At 43.8% G+C, this 16943-nt stretch overlaps 2 protein-coding genes across 2 annotated transcripts in view; both read left to right on the top strand.

Annotated features, from left to right (window-relative positions):
• Nucleotides 1-12859, top strand: part of LOC132869210 (RNA-binding protein with serine-rich domain 1) — a 46376-nt gene extending 33517 nt beyond the window's left edge. The window contains exons 6-7 of the mRNA XM_060902543.1: nucleotides 8929-9070; nucleotides 12351-12859. Of these exons, the coding sequence (XP_060758526.1) occupies nucleotides 8929-9070; nucleotides 12351-12456 (248 nt within the window). The 3' untranslated portion in view covers nucleotides 12457-12859. The remainder of the gene's footprint in view (nucleotides 1-8928; nucleotides 9071-12350) is intronic.
• Nucleotides 12860-13858: 999 nt separating this feature from the next.
• The window catches only part of LOC132868491 (arf-GAP with dual PH domain-containing protein 1), a 217609-nt gene continuing 214524 nt past the window's right edge, over nucleotides 13859-16943 (top strand). The window contains exon 1 of the mRNA XM_060901406.1: nucleotides 13859-14249. Coding sequence (XP_060757389.1) covers nucleotides 14150-14249 — 100 coding nt within the window. The 5' untranslated portion in view covers nucleotides 13859-14149. The remainder of the gene's footprint in view (nucleotides 14250-16943) is intronic.

Here is a 16943-nt window from a genome sequence, read left to right as displayed (position 1 = left end):
ACCAGAAAGTTCTATTTTGGTCTCATCCATCCACAAAACATTTTTCCAATAGCCTTCTGGCTTGTCCACGTGATCTTTAGCAAACTGCAGACAAGCAGCAATGTTCTTTTTGGAGAGCAGTGGCTTTCTCCTTGAAACCCTGCCATGCACACCATTGTTGTTCAGTGTTTTCCTGATGGTGGACTCATGAACATTAACATTAGCCAATGTGAGAGAGGCCTTCAGTTGCTTAGAAGTTAACCTGGGGTCCTTTGTGACCTCGCCGACTATTACATGCCTTGCTCTTGGAGTGATCTTTGTTGGTCAACCACTCCTGGGGAGGGTAATATTGGTCTTGAATTTCCTCCATTTGTACACAATCTGTCTGACTGTGGATTGGTGGAGTCCAAACTCTTTAAAGATGGTTTTGTAACCTTTTCCAGCCTGATGAGCATCATTTTCTGAGGTCCTCAGAAATCTCCTTTGTTCGTGCCATGATACACTTCCACAAACATGTGTTGTGAAGATCAGACTTTTTGATAGATCCCTGTTCTTTAAATAAAACAGGGTGCCCACTCACACCTGATTGTCAACCCATTGATTGAAAACACCTGACTCTAATTTCACCTTCAAATTAACTGCTAATCCTAGAGGTTCACATACTTTTGCCACTCACAGATATGTAATATTGGATCATTTTCGTCAATAAATAAATGACCAAGTATAATATTTTTGTCTCATTTGTTTAACTGGGTTCTCTTTTTATCTACTTTTAGGACTTGTGTGAAAATCTGATATTGTTTTAGGTCATATTTATGCAGAAATATAGAAAATTCTAAAGGGTTCACAAACTTTCAAGCACCATTGTATATGCAAGTTTACAGTGTAGGGGCGAGTGGATGTTAAAATGTGAGAGGGAAATCACGTGTGTGTGCACGCGGCTGCACACTAACGGGATGAGGAGGAGCTAGGGAGAGAGAGAGCGTGCGCAGGCGCACGACAAGGGGGGGGGAGTGAGGGAACGAGGCAGCGCGTGAGGGAAAGTAACAAAGGAATCTGTAGCTTAAACTAGTACAGCTAGGCCTTAAACCCCAAACTTCTACTCAACCCTTAGTTACTCCTGAAATCCCAATGTTGATGGGTGTAGTGCAACGGAGGAAGTTAAAAAGAGTGAGAACACATGCACGATCTAACTAAATATAGATAGTAAACAAAGTAAATCAAACAATACGCGGTCTAAGACCGACTTTCATGTGAATCAAAATGTGTACATTTAAACCATAAATGAATTCAAATAAACAACACTCCTCTTCACATTAACTAGCCACAACTAAGACTAACAATTGTCCAAATGCCAGCTTTACTCGAGATCGCTCTTGCTTGGCGACTGAAAGTGCGCCGTCTGTTATCCGAAGACCGCGCAGAGCGCAGTTCCAGGGAGAAAACAGTTCTGTTCCTTTTGCTTTTACGGCTCGTCAGCTGAAGATCTTTGGTGTCCCATTGGTCGTCAGGTGATCTGGAAGGAATCTTGTTTGTAGTTCGTCGACGTTGAGAAAGGGAAAAGGGATTCGGTCGCCTTTTCTCTTGAAAATACTGCATGGGCTGCAGTAACTAACCGGTTCAGTTATTATTACAACTATGCGAAGATCAAATACCTTTGAACTTTGGCTAAAGGTCCGGTATCGATAGCTCATTCTTTGTCCTTTGTTCTTCTGTAGCACAGACGCAACAGTCTCTCTTTCACGCATGGAAACCCACTGCCAGAGAGAAGGAATTTCGATTCTGCCGCGGGTTTAAAGCACAGTCGTGACATTACTGTATTTGGTATCCGGTATCATCTCTGTATCCAATACCATTACAGGGAGTCAGAAGAATGGGCGGAGATAGAACATGGCATCGAGTACAGGGATTGGTGTGTTCAATGCTGTACAGTGAAAGGGAGAAGATGGTTCATAAAGTGAAGCAGGGAATTGGTTACTATGGCTACGGCATGGCAGTCCCTCCCTACAGCTACGAGAGTCGGGTACCAGTTTTTACATTGCTGATTCAGTGGCCTACATAGTCCTTAGATATGAATATTATTGAGCATCCATTAGAAAGGGCTCCTTGCAACAGAACAACCAGTCAGCTGTCGGTTTCCCAAAAGCCTCTTAACTCTAAGAGCATCTTAACTAGGGGAGAGTGTGTTCATTGTGCTGCTCGCGCTACCATTTAATGATCTTTGTGTTGTGATGCTTTTGGGAAACCCACCCCAGTACAGTGCACCTTCAGTTAATTTAAATTTTATTTGTCTAGCTTTTTATTTATAAACTTTGTCACAAAGCAGCTTTACCCAAAATCTGAATGTAGAACTAGATCCCTAATGAGCAATCTAGAGGTAATGGCGGCAAGGGAAAAGATTATATACAGCTGCAGGATGCACGTCACAAAGTTGGAAAGCTCCAGATGATGATGCAGAATATTGGAATCAATCAGGCAGGTCTGTAAAAGTGTGAGGTTCTGGCACCACCATCATATTGGGATTGAGTGCATGTACAGCATGACAGACAACATACAGTGGAGGAAATAATTATTTGATCCCTTGCTGATTTTGTAAGTTTTCCCACTGGCAAAGTGGGAACAGTCTATAATTTTAAGGGTAGGTTTATTTTAACAGTGATAGAATATCAAAAAGAAAATCCAGAAAATCACATTTTATAAAATATATAAATTGATTTGCATTTCATTGAGTGAAATAAGTATTTGATCCCCTACCAACCATTTAAGAGTTCTGGCTCCCACAGACCAGTTAGACACTCCTAATCAACTCGTTACCTGCATTAAAGACAGCTGTCTTAAATTGACACCTGTCCACAGAATCAATCAATCAGACTCCAACCTCTCCAACATGAGCAAGACCAAAAAGCTGTCTAAGGATGTCAGGGACAAGATTGTAGAGCTGCACAAGGCTGGACTGGGCTACAAAACCATAAGCAAGAAGCTGGGTGAGAAGGAGACAACTGTTGGTGCAATAGTTCGAAAATGGAAGAAATACAAAATGACCATCAGTCGACCTCGGTCTGGGGCTCCACGCAAGATCTCCCCTCGTGGGGTATCAATGATCATGAGAGAGGTGAGAGATCAGCCGAGAACTACAGGGGAGGAGCTTGTTAATGATCTTAAGGCAGCTGGGACCACAGTCACCAAGAAAACCATTGGTAACACATTACGCCGTAATGGATTAAAATCCTGCAGTGCCCGCAAGGTCCCCCTGCTCAAGAAGGCACATGTGCAGGCCCATCTGAAGTTTGCCAATGAACACCTGAATGATTCCGAGAGTGATTGGGAGAAGGTGCTGTGGTCAGATGAGACCAAAATCGAGCTCATTAACTCAACTCGCCGTGTTTGGAGGAAGAAAAATGCTGACTATGACCCAAAGAACACCATCCCCACTGTCAAGCATGGAGGTGGAAACATTATGCTTTGGGGGTGTTTCTCTGCTAAGGGCACAGGACTACTTCACTGCATCAACAGAAGAATGGACCCTGTACCGTAAAATCCTGAGTGACAACCTCCTTCCCTTTGCCAGGACACTGAAAATGGGGTCGTGGATGGGTCTTCCAGCATGACAATGACCCAAAACATACAGCCAAGGCAACAAAGGAGTGGCTCAGGAAGAAGCACATTATGGTCATGGAGTGGCCTAGCCAGTCTCCGGACCTTAATCCCATAGAAAACCTATGGACGTAGGACCTTGGCCTAAGGCCAAGTTTACATTAGACCGTATCTGTCTCGTTTTCTTCGCGGATGCACTGTCCGTTTACATTAAAACGCCGGGAAACGGGAATCCGCCAGGGTCCACGTATTCAATCCAGATCGTGTCTGGTCCGGTGCTGTGTAAACATTGAGAATACGCGGATACGCTGTGCTGAGCTCTAGCTGGCGTCGTCATTGGACAACGTCACTGTGACATCCACCTTCTGATTCGCTGGCGTTGGTCATGTGACGCGACTGCTGAAAAACGGCGCGGACTTCCGCCTTGTATCACCTTCCATTAAAGAGTATAAAAGTATGAAAATACTGCAAATACTGATGCAAATACTGCCCATTGTGTAGTTATGATTGTCTTTAGGCTTGCCATCCTTCCACTTGCAAGTGGTAAGTGACGCGCATGCCTGACATGCACTGAGATCACACACACAGCGGCTCAGTCCCAAATCACTGCTCGTGCGCTCCACTCGCGCGCTCTGTGAGCTGCGCAGGGCCGGAGTACGCACCCTCCAGAGGGCACTCGCTGTTCAGGGCGGAGTGATTTGGAGCGCAGGATGCCTGCGGAGCCGAGCATATCCGTGTATTGGTGTTGCTGTGTGCACGCGAATCGTGTATTGGCGTTGCTGTGTGCATGCTAATCGTTTTAAAAACGTTAATCTGATGATCCGCTGATACGGTCTAATGTAAACCCCACCTAAGAGTCAATGACTACGTTTACATGCCCATCCAAATCGAGCTGCTGTCGGTAATCGAGCTGAAGGTCCCAGCAGGGTGCCAGAGAAATCCAATCGTACATGCACACAACTGAAATCGGGCTATTGTGTGAGGTGCATTGTGCACCCGAGCCACAGGTGGTGCAACACGCCCCATCGTGTTGGTACACTTCCGGTTGTCGTCATGAAGAAGAGCTATTCAAGAGTGTAAACAAAGTTATCAGTTCCGTGTTCTCCATTGCGCGTTTTTCTCCCGTCCATGAATTTTAATATATTCAACTCCTTAAGCTGAATGAGCATGAACTCTGTCTCCTCATTGCTCCAGAAGTGCACGTTTCTGCTTGCCTGTGGCAGTGGGGGCGTGGTCAAGTGCCGGTCTGTGACAGGAGGGCGGAGCCAGGGAAGGTGAATGGCAGAATCACTACACCTGACGGTAATTAACCTGTGTTTGTGTGTCTTCCCAGTAACCGCGCCCTATTTAAGGAGGCAGAGGGAGAGCAGAGGGGACAGCTCATCCCGGGACTAGAACACAGCGCGCGCGCGCGTGTGTGTGTGTTTTTTTTTTTTTTCTCTCAAGAATAAAAGTAGGCTGTTAAACTGAAAAGTCTGACAATAAAAAGCCTATTAGTACCAGAAGCTTTGTCCTGCCGTCCTCTGTGCTCCACCCACTCTTCAGAGAGCTCTACATCGCCATTTTCTCTTCTTCGTTTGTTCCTCCTGACCTCTTCTGCTGCTCGCTACTACTGTTGTCATGCCGACCGAGGCTGTTGTGTTTCCCGCTTGTGGTCTCGTCACTTCCGGAAGTAGCTCGACAACTAGCTCGATAGGGTATACATGCACAAAGTAGCTCGGCAGAAATCGCATAAACTAGGTCGTGTAGCTCGATTCCGAGAAATCAAGTTCGGTTCAATTTCAGCCGAATTAAGGTGTATACATGGCATTTTGAACTTCGATTTCAGTCGAGCAACGGCAGAAATCCGATTCTCTCTATGTGCATGTAAACGTAGTGAATGTCTATCTGGGAGCGTAGCCTGGGAAGCAAACACACTCCAATCTGTGTCGTTAAACCTGTCCTGGAGTACCGAATCTACCCCCGCTGGCCATACCTTAATGGTCTTCACAGTTGATTTCACACGTTTAATGAGTGGTGAATAGGTGGGGGTGAGGAACAAAGAGAGATGGTCAGACTGTCCGAGGTGGGGAAGGGGGGGTAACCTTGTAGGCTCCAGGTATGTTGGTATATACATGATCCAAGGTTTTGTTGTCTCTGGTGTGGCATGAGACATATTGATTAAATTTGGGAAGTACAGTCTTTAGATGTGGTTTAGGTGTGGTTGAAATCTCCAGCTACGATGAATGCAGCCTCCGGCTGACCGCTGTGCTTGCCAACAAGGGTTTTGCCACCAAATACTAAGTCTTGTTTGCTAGAGGGTTCAAATACTTACTTATTTCACTCAAAGAAATGCAAATCAGTTTATATCATTTATATGAAGTTATTTTCTGGATTTTCTTTTTGATGTTTTGTCTCTCACAGTTAAAATAAACCTACCATTAAAATTATAGAATGTTCATTTCTTTGTCAGTGGACAAACTTAAAAATCAGCAAGGGATCAAATAATTATTTCCTCCACTGTATTATTCAGTATGCTCTTATCGTAGAGTGGTGTAATGGATTTATATGCATTATGAAGAGAGTGCAAATTGGTACTTTAGTTAATTCATTATTGCCTCTTTCATGCCAAAGACCAGGGTAGGACCTGTTATTTGACATTTGTTCAAACCTTCTTCTGTCAGTTCCAACCAAGAGAATCAATACTGGTTAACCCCTGGTTGTGAGAATTCATATAGGACCTGGGTCACAACCCAGGAGAAATGCATAACGATTAACTTGCAGGCTGGAAATGGTCACACAACATACACACTGTCACGCTGTTTTCCGCTTGGCTGCATCATCTGTGTCTATCGTAAGCAAGGCTTTAGTTGGCATCCCACATGATGAGAATGTGAATAACTAATATTTTAAGTTCGTTTCTTAGACAAGTATATTTTTTAAGTTTGTTACCTTGTTAACAGTTTCGGCGAGAATCTCCCGCCTTCTTCAGAAACAGTCACCAGATGTCGAGTGGTGACGTGCCTTATCAGCTGATGTTGCGTGCAGGAGGCGTGAACGTCCCGCCCAATTTGACAGGTAGTCCACGCCTCCTGCTGTCAGGTCGCTCCTCCAGGATGGCGCTCCAGGTGTGCGACAGTGCATACGCTCCCTCGTCCCGGTTCATCGTCCTCTGCGCCCGCTTGCGTATTTCCACTGCCTCTAAAATCCAACGCTGGAATCTATTTTCCTGCACGCAACATCAGCTGATAAGGCACGTCACCACTCGACATCTGGTGACTGTTTCTGAAGAAGGCGGGAGATTCTCGCCGAAACTGTTAACAAGGTAACAAACTTAAAAAATATACTTGTCTAAGAAACGAACTTAAAATATTTGTAATAGTTAGACATAATGAACATCCACTACGTAATGTGAATAACTATTTCAATTTTTGTGCACAAAAAATTGTGCTCAATTTTAGAAAAATTAACTGGTAAATGTTATAATGACGTCACCCAGCACTCCATTAACGTAAGAAATAATGAAGCAATTGTGTTTATTTTGCATGTACAAACAAATTGAATTTTTTTTTTCCACATTCTCAGGTTTAGTTCATCAGTTATGTTCATGTGAGCTGGCTTTATTTTTGTAAATGTGGCAAGCGTGTGGAGTCCCTGGAGAGTAACGTAGAACCTATGATGCAGCTTTTTTCTGCTTGGCATGTAAGATCCAGACACTGTGTGGTGAAAGTGAGGGAGAGATCTGCCCATTTCCAGCCTGAGAGTTAATGGTTATGCCTCTCTCCCGGGTTGTGACCTGAATTGTCATGACCAGGGGCTTACTCATGATTACTCACTTCTACCCCTTTCATACTGAGTGGCCAACCCAGGTTATACCCATGTTGATTTGTATCTGAAACGGTTAAGCTGGCCTGTCTGACTTGGTTTTGTGACCCATCTCTCGAGGTGGGTATGACCCAGGTCGGACAAGGGTCAATTTCATTGTGAATTGCACTACCTTGGTCACTTGCAGCCAGGGCGGGACTAATCATGGATGCAAACGGCGCACCTTTTGGCGGATGCCGCCTTTTTCACGGCTGTCTGGGGTTCTTGTGTGAATCGTGCAGATCCGATGAGTTGTTTTTTTTTTTTTTTTTGGGGGGGGGGCCTTGGAGTGTCTATAATTTCATCAAAGTAAATTCTGTATTAAAATTACTAAATAAGCAAATGCTGTTACAGTCCATGAAACATAGGAAGTATAAGTATGAGAAGAAAACAGTAAATGAGAGAGCTGCGCACGTAAAGCTAATTACGTAACTTACGTTGGACTGATGGAAATCCTTGCGCGTGCAGTGAAGTGCAGCCAGCAGCAGATAATGGCGTGCAGCCAATTGGCTTTACGTGCGCAGCTTTCTGATTTACTGTTTTCTTCTCATACTTATACTTACTGTTTCATGGACTGTAACGGCATTTGTTTATTTAATTTCATCAAAGTAAATACAGAATTTACTTTGATGAAATTATAATCAGACACTCCCCCCCCCCCCCCCCCAAAAAAAAAACCTCATCGGATCTGCACGATTCACACAAGTCCCCCAGACAGCCGTGAAAAAGGCGGCATCCGCCAAAAGGCGCGCCGTTTGCATCCATGCTAATGAATCTCATGCAAATGGTGGTGCGCAGTGCTTTGTCCTGCAAGCACGCACACGCATAAAGTGCAAACTTACAAACACCATTTTTGAGTGTGTTAAACAAGACAGGCTGTATGCACCATTTATTATTTTTTTTTCCCCCACTAAAGTTACTCAGTGTGTACATGAGCTCTGGGTGAAAACAAAAATAATGCACGTGCCTGTTCTCGCACATCTGCTTGATTTATTATTAGTACAAAATGCTCTCCATGCACTGAGCTGCTGTGCTCCGTTTCTCTGCATGCTTGCTGTGTTTATGAAATTAAAACTTGCATGAGAACGAGCTCACAGTTTCGCATGCAAACACACGCATGTGAGTGGTGAACCTCCATTAAAATTGGCACCCTGTATGATCAGGTCCTGTCTGAATTGTCATAGTAAGGGGTTAACCTGTGTTAACTCGCTTGTTTTTAATGGCAAAAGAAGGGTTGAACATTGGTCAAATAATGCAGGTCCAACCCTGGTCTTTGGTATGAAAGAGGTATGAAATTGACCCTTGTCCAGCCTGAGTCTGATGGACAACGCGGGTTAACCCTTTCAAACCTAAATCAAGGGGCCTATAACCCGACTTGAAAGGGGTGTATGACAGCATGACTAAAAGTGATAGTCAGAAGGTAATGTATGAGTGTACCCAGGTTCCTGGGTAAAAGCTGCTACAACAGTATATCTAATAAACTGGAAATGACGCTCATCTCTGTTTTTTCAGGTCAAATAGATGGTCAAGAAATCACAGCTACAGCTGTCCTGGCTCAGAGGATGAGACCTGCCCCTCGCAGGCTGACCCCTCCACGTAGGATGCCTCCTCCTCCACCCATGTGGCGCCGTACTCCGCCTCGCATGAGGAGAAGGTCAGTATTCTTTCCTTGGATTTATTAAAATCCTCATTTGTTATTTACTGTATACAACCCTGATTCCAAAAAAGTTGGGACAAAGTACAAATTGTAAATAAAAACAGAATGCAATAATTTACAAATCTCAAACACTGATATTGTATTCACAGTAGAACATAGACAACATATCAAATGTCAAAAGTGAGACATTTTGAAATTTCATGCCAAATATTGGCTCATTTGAAATTTCATGACAGCAACACATCTCAAAGTTGGGACAGGGGCAATAAGAGGCTGGAAAAGTTAAAGGTACAAAAAAGGAACAGCTGGAGGACCAAATTGCAACTCATTAGGTCAACTGGCAATAGGTCATTAACATGACTGGGTATAAAAAGAGCATCTTGGAGTGGCAGCGGCTCTCAGAAGTAAAGATAGGAAGAGGATCACCAATCCCCCTAATTCTATGCCGACAAATAGTGGAGCAATATCAGAAAGGAGTTCGACAGTGTAAAATTGCAAAGAGTTTGAGCATATCATCATCTACAGTGCATAATATCGTCAGAAGATTAAGAGAATCTGGAAGAATCTCTGTGCGTAAGGGTCAAGGCTGGAAAACCATACTGGGTGCCCGTGATCTTCGGGCCCTTAGACGGCACTGCATCACATACAGGCATACTTCTGTATTGGAAATCACAAAATGGGCTCAGGAATATTTCCAGAGAACATTATCTGTGAACACAATTCACCGTGCCATCTGCCGTTGCCAGCTAAAACTGTATAGTTCAAAGAAGCCGTATCTAAACATGATCCAGAAGCGCATACGTCTTCTCTGGGCCAAGGCTCATTTAAAATGGACTGTGGCAAAGTGGAAAACTGTTCTGTGGTCAGACGAATCAAAATTTGAAGTTCTTTATGGAAATCAGGTACGCCGTGTCGTTCGGACTAAAGAGGAGAAGGACGACCCAAGTTGTTATCAGCGCTCAGTTCAGAAGCCTGCATCTCTGATGGTATGGAGTTGCATTGGTGCGTGTGGCATGGGCAGCTTACACATCTGGAAAGACACCATCAATGCTGAAAGGTATATCCAGATTCTAGAGCAACATGTGCTCCCATCCAGATGATGTCTCTTTCAGGGAAGACCTTGCATTTTCCAACATGACAATGCCAAACCACATACTGCATCAATTACAGCATCATGGCTGTGTAGAAGAAGGGTCCGGGTACTGAACTGGCCAGCCTGCAGTCCAGATCTTTCACCCACAGAAAACATTTGGCGCATCATAAAATGGAAGATACGACAAAAAAGACCCAAGACAGTTGAGCAACTATAATCCTACATTAGACAAGAATGGGTTAACATTCCTATCCTTAAACTTGAGCAACTTGTCTCCTCAGTCCCCAGACATTTACAGACTGTTGTAAAGAGAAAAGGGGATGTCCCACAGTGGTAAACATGGCCTTGTCCCAACTTTTTTGAGATGTGGTGTTGTCATGAAATTTAAAATCACCTAATTTTTCTCTTTAAATGATAGATTTTCTCAGTTTAAACATTTGATATGTCATCTATGTTCTATTCTGAATAAAATATGGAATTTTGAAACTTCCACATCATTGCATTCCGTTTTTCTTTACAATTTGTACTTTGTCCCAACTTTTTTGGAATCAGGGTTGTAATAGGAATGTTTGGTTTCATTCCAAACTGCCTTATCTTCCATTATGATAGCATAATTCTTAGGCATGTAACAATATATCGTATGAAGATAAATTGTGATACAAATTTGACGACGAGAATAGATGAAATAAAAAAAAAAAAGGATGATTATCAGGCTGTGTTCTCTTAGTTTTTCTTAGCTGTAACTGCAATTTTTTGACAGCAGATGGCGCAGTAACGTAAAATAGTGAAATTGCCAGGCAGAAGTAACACCATTCTCATGCATTGAAAATACCCAAAACGGATCCAAATTGGAAAAGAGCTGTTGTGTGATTTTGTACAAATAGATTCAACAAGAAATTGGAGCTATCTTTTTAACCCTCTGGCTCACTAATGATTTTGGCATGCTCTCATTTTGTCGTCAATTTCAACAAATCTAAGTAGTATTTCCAAAGTCATATGACCTTTTTTTTTTTTTTTTTTTTTTTGTATTCAGCACAAGTTCAGCTACAATAATATCTATGTCGTATGTATGTCATGATTGTACTTTAAAAAAACAAAAAAAATCGATAAATGAAGATGTAAAAAGCAGTTTTAGAACTGTGTTGGAAACATTACCCATTGTGATGAATCGTTTTGATCACTTGAGATGATTCTGTTCAGTCTTAGGAATGTATTAAGCACAGAAACTTAAATCTTCTCCATTGATTTGGAGACGTGTCATCAGTGTTGCAGTTCTCAAGATTTAATTGAATCATGAATTGAATTGCTGTCCTAAATCATCCGAAGTGCATAAAGTCGGTGTGCCATCTTGCAACAAGTTTGACCTCCAAGCAGGTAGCCTAAACTATGGCTGACCGATTTTATCCTGTTTACAGTGGGTGTTCCCACCATGAAAGAGAAACCAGTTGAAACTGAAAGAGTGAATGATTATCATGCAGTTACCATGTGAAATAGTCTTTTATAAATGCGTAAGTAGGTGCTCAGTGCACCGACTCTGTTGTGACTAAGGTGACAAGTTTAATGTTTCATCTAATTTAGGTAATTTAAAAACTATATTATTTTGGCAGTGGGCACATAGGACAGTATAAAGTTTCTGTTATGTTTATCATGCTTGTATGATAAAAACTCACGAATATATTTATGTAAATACATGACCTACTCATTCTAAACCTGGCAAGCTTTGCTAGTGAAGCTCTTGACTCCAGAGGGTTAAAGACTACTGACAGCCAAATAATTAAAAAATAATTTTTTTTAAAGTTAAGATTTTTTTTTTCATTTTGGGAATATTTTAAATAGGCTTGTTTTACTCCAACCCCGCCCCCCCCCCCCTTTTTTTTTTTGTTAAGGAAAAAAAAATAAGCTTAACAAAAGGAATGTTGAAGCTGATGAATAGGAAAATAAATCTTGCAGTTGTTGGTAATAAAATTTTCTTCATTTTAATTTTTTTTCAAAAAATGTTGGGGGAAATGGAATCGTTAATTGGGTGAATTGTTACATGCCTAGAAATTCTATTACACATTCTTTTCCATTACATAATTATAGAAATATTTTTGGGCTTTGTTACCATTTAAAACTGTTTTATTGCACCAGTTTGTAAACTAAGTTGTTTTACTTTATTCCAAACACATTTAAAACTAAATATAGGTCTCGGTCGCCACGTCGCCGTTCCCCAATAAGAAGACGATCTCGCTCAAGATCTCCAGGGCGCAGACGCCATCGCTCACGTTCCAGCTCCAACTCCTCACGATAGAGAAATCCTCCCCAAGATCTGCAAAAGCTTGTAGTTCAGTGTCTCACCTTAGTTTATTTGCAGCAACAACAAAGACACTTTTGTCTGTAGTTTAAATGGACAGAACCTACTAATTTTGATCTGAATGATAAATGAATCTTTTGTTTTTTTTCTGTCCTTCAGAATTTGGTCTGTTTGCAAAAGTCCTGCCATTACATTGTATTCAGTTGTGTGCATCAGTTTTAATCTTTGCTCTGTGTATTGTGCATTTGGAAAATGTTGCTGTTCTTACTTGGTGGTACACTTTTTGTACCAGCATACACATTTTTCTTTCCATTTTCTTTTAAGTAGTTTTAAGGTTACTGAAAGCTGATTTATATTACTTGTCTGTATTGATTAAAGTTCTAGCATGTATTGATTTAAATCTTCAGTCTCCAAGTCTCTTACTGTGAATAACCTTGCTTTTAGATTAAATGCCCACAGGAGCTCAGTGGTGGCTTCATGGAGAAACCAACAGGCAGCCTTCTAAAAATGAATAGCTTTGTAGGAGATATATATAAATAAACTGCAGATTAAAGTTTTTAGTTGCCTTATAAACGCAGTACTTAAGCAAATGTTTTGAACAAACATTTCAATACAGTATGTACATTTATATGGCCAAAAATATGTGGACAGCAGACCACCACACCTATGAGTTTGCTGGATATCATTTCAAGACCATGGGCAATAATATGGAGTTGCTATCCCCCATAGGGGAGGCTGATGCTTGGTGTTGTGCAGTTGTTCAGTCATGGAAACCTATTTCATGAAACTTCTGACAATTCTTGTTTGGAACAATAGTGATTGATGCAATAGAGGATAGGCAATTTTAAGTGTTACATGCTTAAGTACTCTGTGAGCCTTGCTTTATGGCTGAGCTGTTGTTGCTCTTAGACACTTCCACTTCACAGTAATAGCACTTGCAGTTGGCTGGGGCAGATCTAGCAGGGCAAATAATTTCATGAACTCTTTTGTGACAAATGTGGTATCCTATGATGGTGCCATGTTCAGTCGCTGAGCTCTTTAGTATGACCCATCCTACTGCCAATGTTCATCTAGGGAGATCGCATGGCTATAGGCTTGGTTTTATGCACCTTTTAGCAATGGGTGTGGCTGAATCACCCGAACTCCGCAAGGAAGAGGGGCGTCCACATACTATATGCTATAAGAAGTCGCCATTCAGTGCATAAATGTATATACCAGAGATATTGAATACTTCCAAAACCACTTTATACTCAAGTTTAAATGGCCATGGCTGTTTTGACGGTGTTTAGGAGGCTACAGTTGTATGTCAAGACAGTAATACCTCAATCTTCCTCAATCTCGCATATTGAAACGAGTAAAGGCATGCTCTATATTATGAACACGACCGCTTGAGGTCTCTCTCAGTGAAGGGCGGCAAAAACCCGAGTCGATTGCTGAGAGAAACGAACCAGCCGAATTCATTGAACACGACGGCTTCTCTCACTAGCACAAAGGTGTTGAGACACTATTTTCTTATTAATTTCACGTCTGTACAGTGCTGTTCAAGGCTCCAAAAAACGTGCCGTCAATCGGGACTTGCCTGACGAGCGATATTTCGAGTGAGACAGTCGGCGCTGCCCGTGACATCACTGAGCCGAATCCCAACGGAAAATAGCGCAGCTTTGAGTGTTCATCAGTCTCAAAGAGTCGTATGTTCAGAATGGCTTCGGAAAAAGAGGCGAACAGAATCCACCTTCAGGAGTTTCTGGACAGACCGGGAAATGAGTGCTGCGCTGACTGCAGTGCTCCAGGTAAGATTTCCTCAAGCAAAGCAGCTCAGAAACTGCACTGGTCTGCTGTAAGGTCGTTCGCTGGGTTTTAGCGTTAATAGCAAATTCATAAGCCGAGCTCAGCACCGAGTACTCGGAGGCAGGCGGTTAGACATCCAAAATTATTCTTCGGTTCATTTTTCCACAGATGCAGTGTAGGTCAAGATATCGCTATCAGTGCCCAACAACGTCGGCCTTTCTTCTGAATTATCAAGAAAAGAGCCACCCAGATCTTATTTACAACGACCGCGCCTAAGCCAAACCGAATCCAGTGTTAGTCTACGACACCTTCCACCTCTCCGAAAAGTTAATATTTTTTGCTTTATTGGGCAGACTTTCGTCCGTCTCTCTCACTCACACGGTACATATGTATGTTTAACCCACCCAAGTATCAGTGTGCTCATAGCCTCCATGTCAACAGTGTGGGCGTGGCTGCTGTGTGTATTAACATCACTAATTGCAATAAATGTATAAATGAAGGTGTTGAACTCAGTTCAGTCTTCCAACATTGCTGTGTGCTCTAATGCATGTTCTTTTCGTGAAATTCAAACGCAGTTTGTTTGAATGTTTTCCGCCACACCTACTGACTCAGGTTCCCTCTCTATCAGGATTATAGCTGATATCCATGAAAGTGAATTTATTAAACTAGCACCTGAATTCAGTTGTACATTATAGCTAAAAAAAAAAAGCATAAGCTGTATGAAATACACTGTGCCTGTGAATCTTCCTACAGAATTACGATGTTATTAGACTGGACATAGAAAAACTACTTTCTGGATGGATGTATTGGGAAGACTTCTTGATACATTAAAACAACAACACTAGGTAGGTGTAGCTGTCCATGTAAGTGGGTGGAGCACAGAAGGACGGCAGGACAGAACTGTTTTAACAAAACTCTCTTTTATTTGCACTTTTCAGTTGCAAACACACAGACACACGCACACACATCAGCCGTCTGGTTGTGGAGAGAGTCCCTCTGCTCTCACTCTCCTTAAGAAGGGCGCGGTCACTGGGAAGACACACAAACACATCAATTAACAACAGGTGTAGTGATTCTGCCACTTACCTTCCCTGACTCCGCCCTCCTGTCACAGACCGATGCTAGACCACTCCCCCGCTGCCACATACCCCCACCGCCCGACTCAGGCCGGGCAGCCGTCCGGCCCGCAGCCGACTCCCCCCCCTTGATAGGAGAGGAAGTCCACCACGACCATCTGTGCCCCCGGCCTGTGGATCACCTTGAAGTTAAAGGGTTGGAGTGCCAGATACCAACGGGTGATCCGCGCATTGGCATCCTTCATGCGGTGGAGCCACTGGAGGGACGCGTGGTCCGAACAGAGGGTGAAAGGGTGTCCCAGCAGGTAGTACCGGAGGGCGAGGACCGCCCACTTGATCGCCAGGCACTCCTTCTCGATGGTACTGTAGCGCCCCTCACGCACCGACAGCTTGCGGCTAATGTACAAGATGGGGCGATCCTCCCCCTCCACCTGCTGGGACAAAACGGCCCCCAGCCCTCTGTCCGACGCATCTGTCTGCAACATAAAGGGGAGAGAAAAGTCAGGGGAGTGTAAAAGTGGCCCCCCACACAGTGCAGCCTTAACCTTAGAAAAAGCCCGCTAGCATTGCTCCGTCCACTGGACCGGATCTGGTGCCCCCTTTTTAGTCAGATCAGTCAGCGGGCTGGTGACGTCCGAATAATTAGGTATAAACCTACGATAATAGCCAGCCAGCCCCAGGAACTGTCTCACCCCCTTTTTGGTCTTGGGCCTCGGGCAGGCCGCAATCGCTGCAGTCTTGTTAATTTGGGGACGCACCTGCCCGTTGCCCAAGTGGAAGCCCAGATGCCGTACTTCCACCCGCCCAATCGCACACTTCTTCGGGTTGGCCGTGAGACCCGCCCGCCTTAGCGACCTAAGGATGGCCCTCAGGTGTTGTAGGTGCCGCGGCCAGTCATTACTATAAATAATGATATCGTCTAAGTACGCGGCCGCATAGGTGGCGTGGGGGCGGAGGACCCTGTCCATCAGCCACTGAAACGTAGCAGGCGCCCCAAACAGCCCAAAAGGAAGTGTGACGAATTGGTGTAAGCCGAACGGTGTGGAAAAGGCCGTTTTTTCACTGGATAATGGAGTCAAGGGGATCTGCCAATAACCCTTTGTTAAATCCAGTGTCAAGTAAAAACGAGCCGTGCCTAGCCGATCGAGCAACTCATCAATACGAGGCATTGGGTACGCATCGAATTTAGACACCGCGTTGACTTTTCTATAGTCCACACAGAACCGGACCGACCCGTCGGCCTTGGGTACCAAGACCACTGGGCTGCTCCAGTCACTGTGGGACTCCTCGACGATGCCCATTTTGAGCATGGCCTCGAGTTCTTCCCGAACCACCTTTTTCTTGTGTTCGGGTAGCCTGTAAGGGCGGCTATGCACTATCACCCCCGGGGGCGTCTCAATGTGGTGCTCTGAGGTTGGTGCGGCCGGGCAGGGGTGAGAACACGTCCGAAAACTCGGTCTGCAACTGGGCAACCTCCGTGAGTTGGGTCGGGGAGAGGTGGTCTCCACAGGGGACCGGAGAGGGACGTGATGCTAATGTTCCTTTTTGAACCTCCGGCCCCAGCTCCGCCTTCTCCGGAACCACCGACACCAACGCCACGGGGACCTCCTCGTTCCAGAG

This window comes from Neoarius graeffei, chromosome 20 (assembly GCF_027579695.1).
Source record: "Neoarius graeffei isolate fNeoGra1 chromosome 20, fNeoGra1.pri, whole genome shotgun sequence".
NCBI lineage: Eukaryota > Metazoa > Chordata > Actinopteri > Siluriformes > Ariidae > Neoarius > Neoarius graeffei.
Note: the sequence above shows the minus strand (reverse complement) of the source record. Positions and strands in the feature narration are given on the sequence as shown.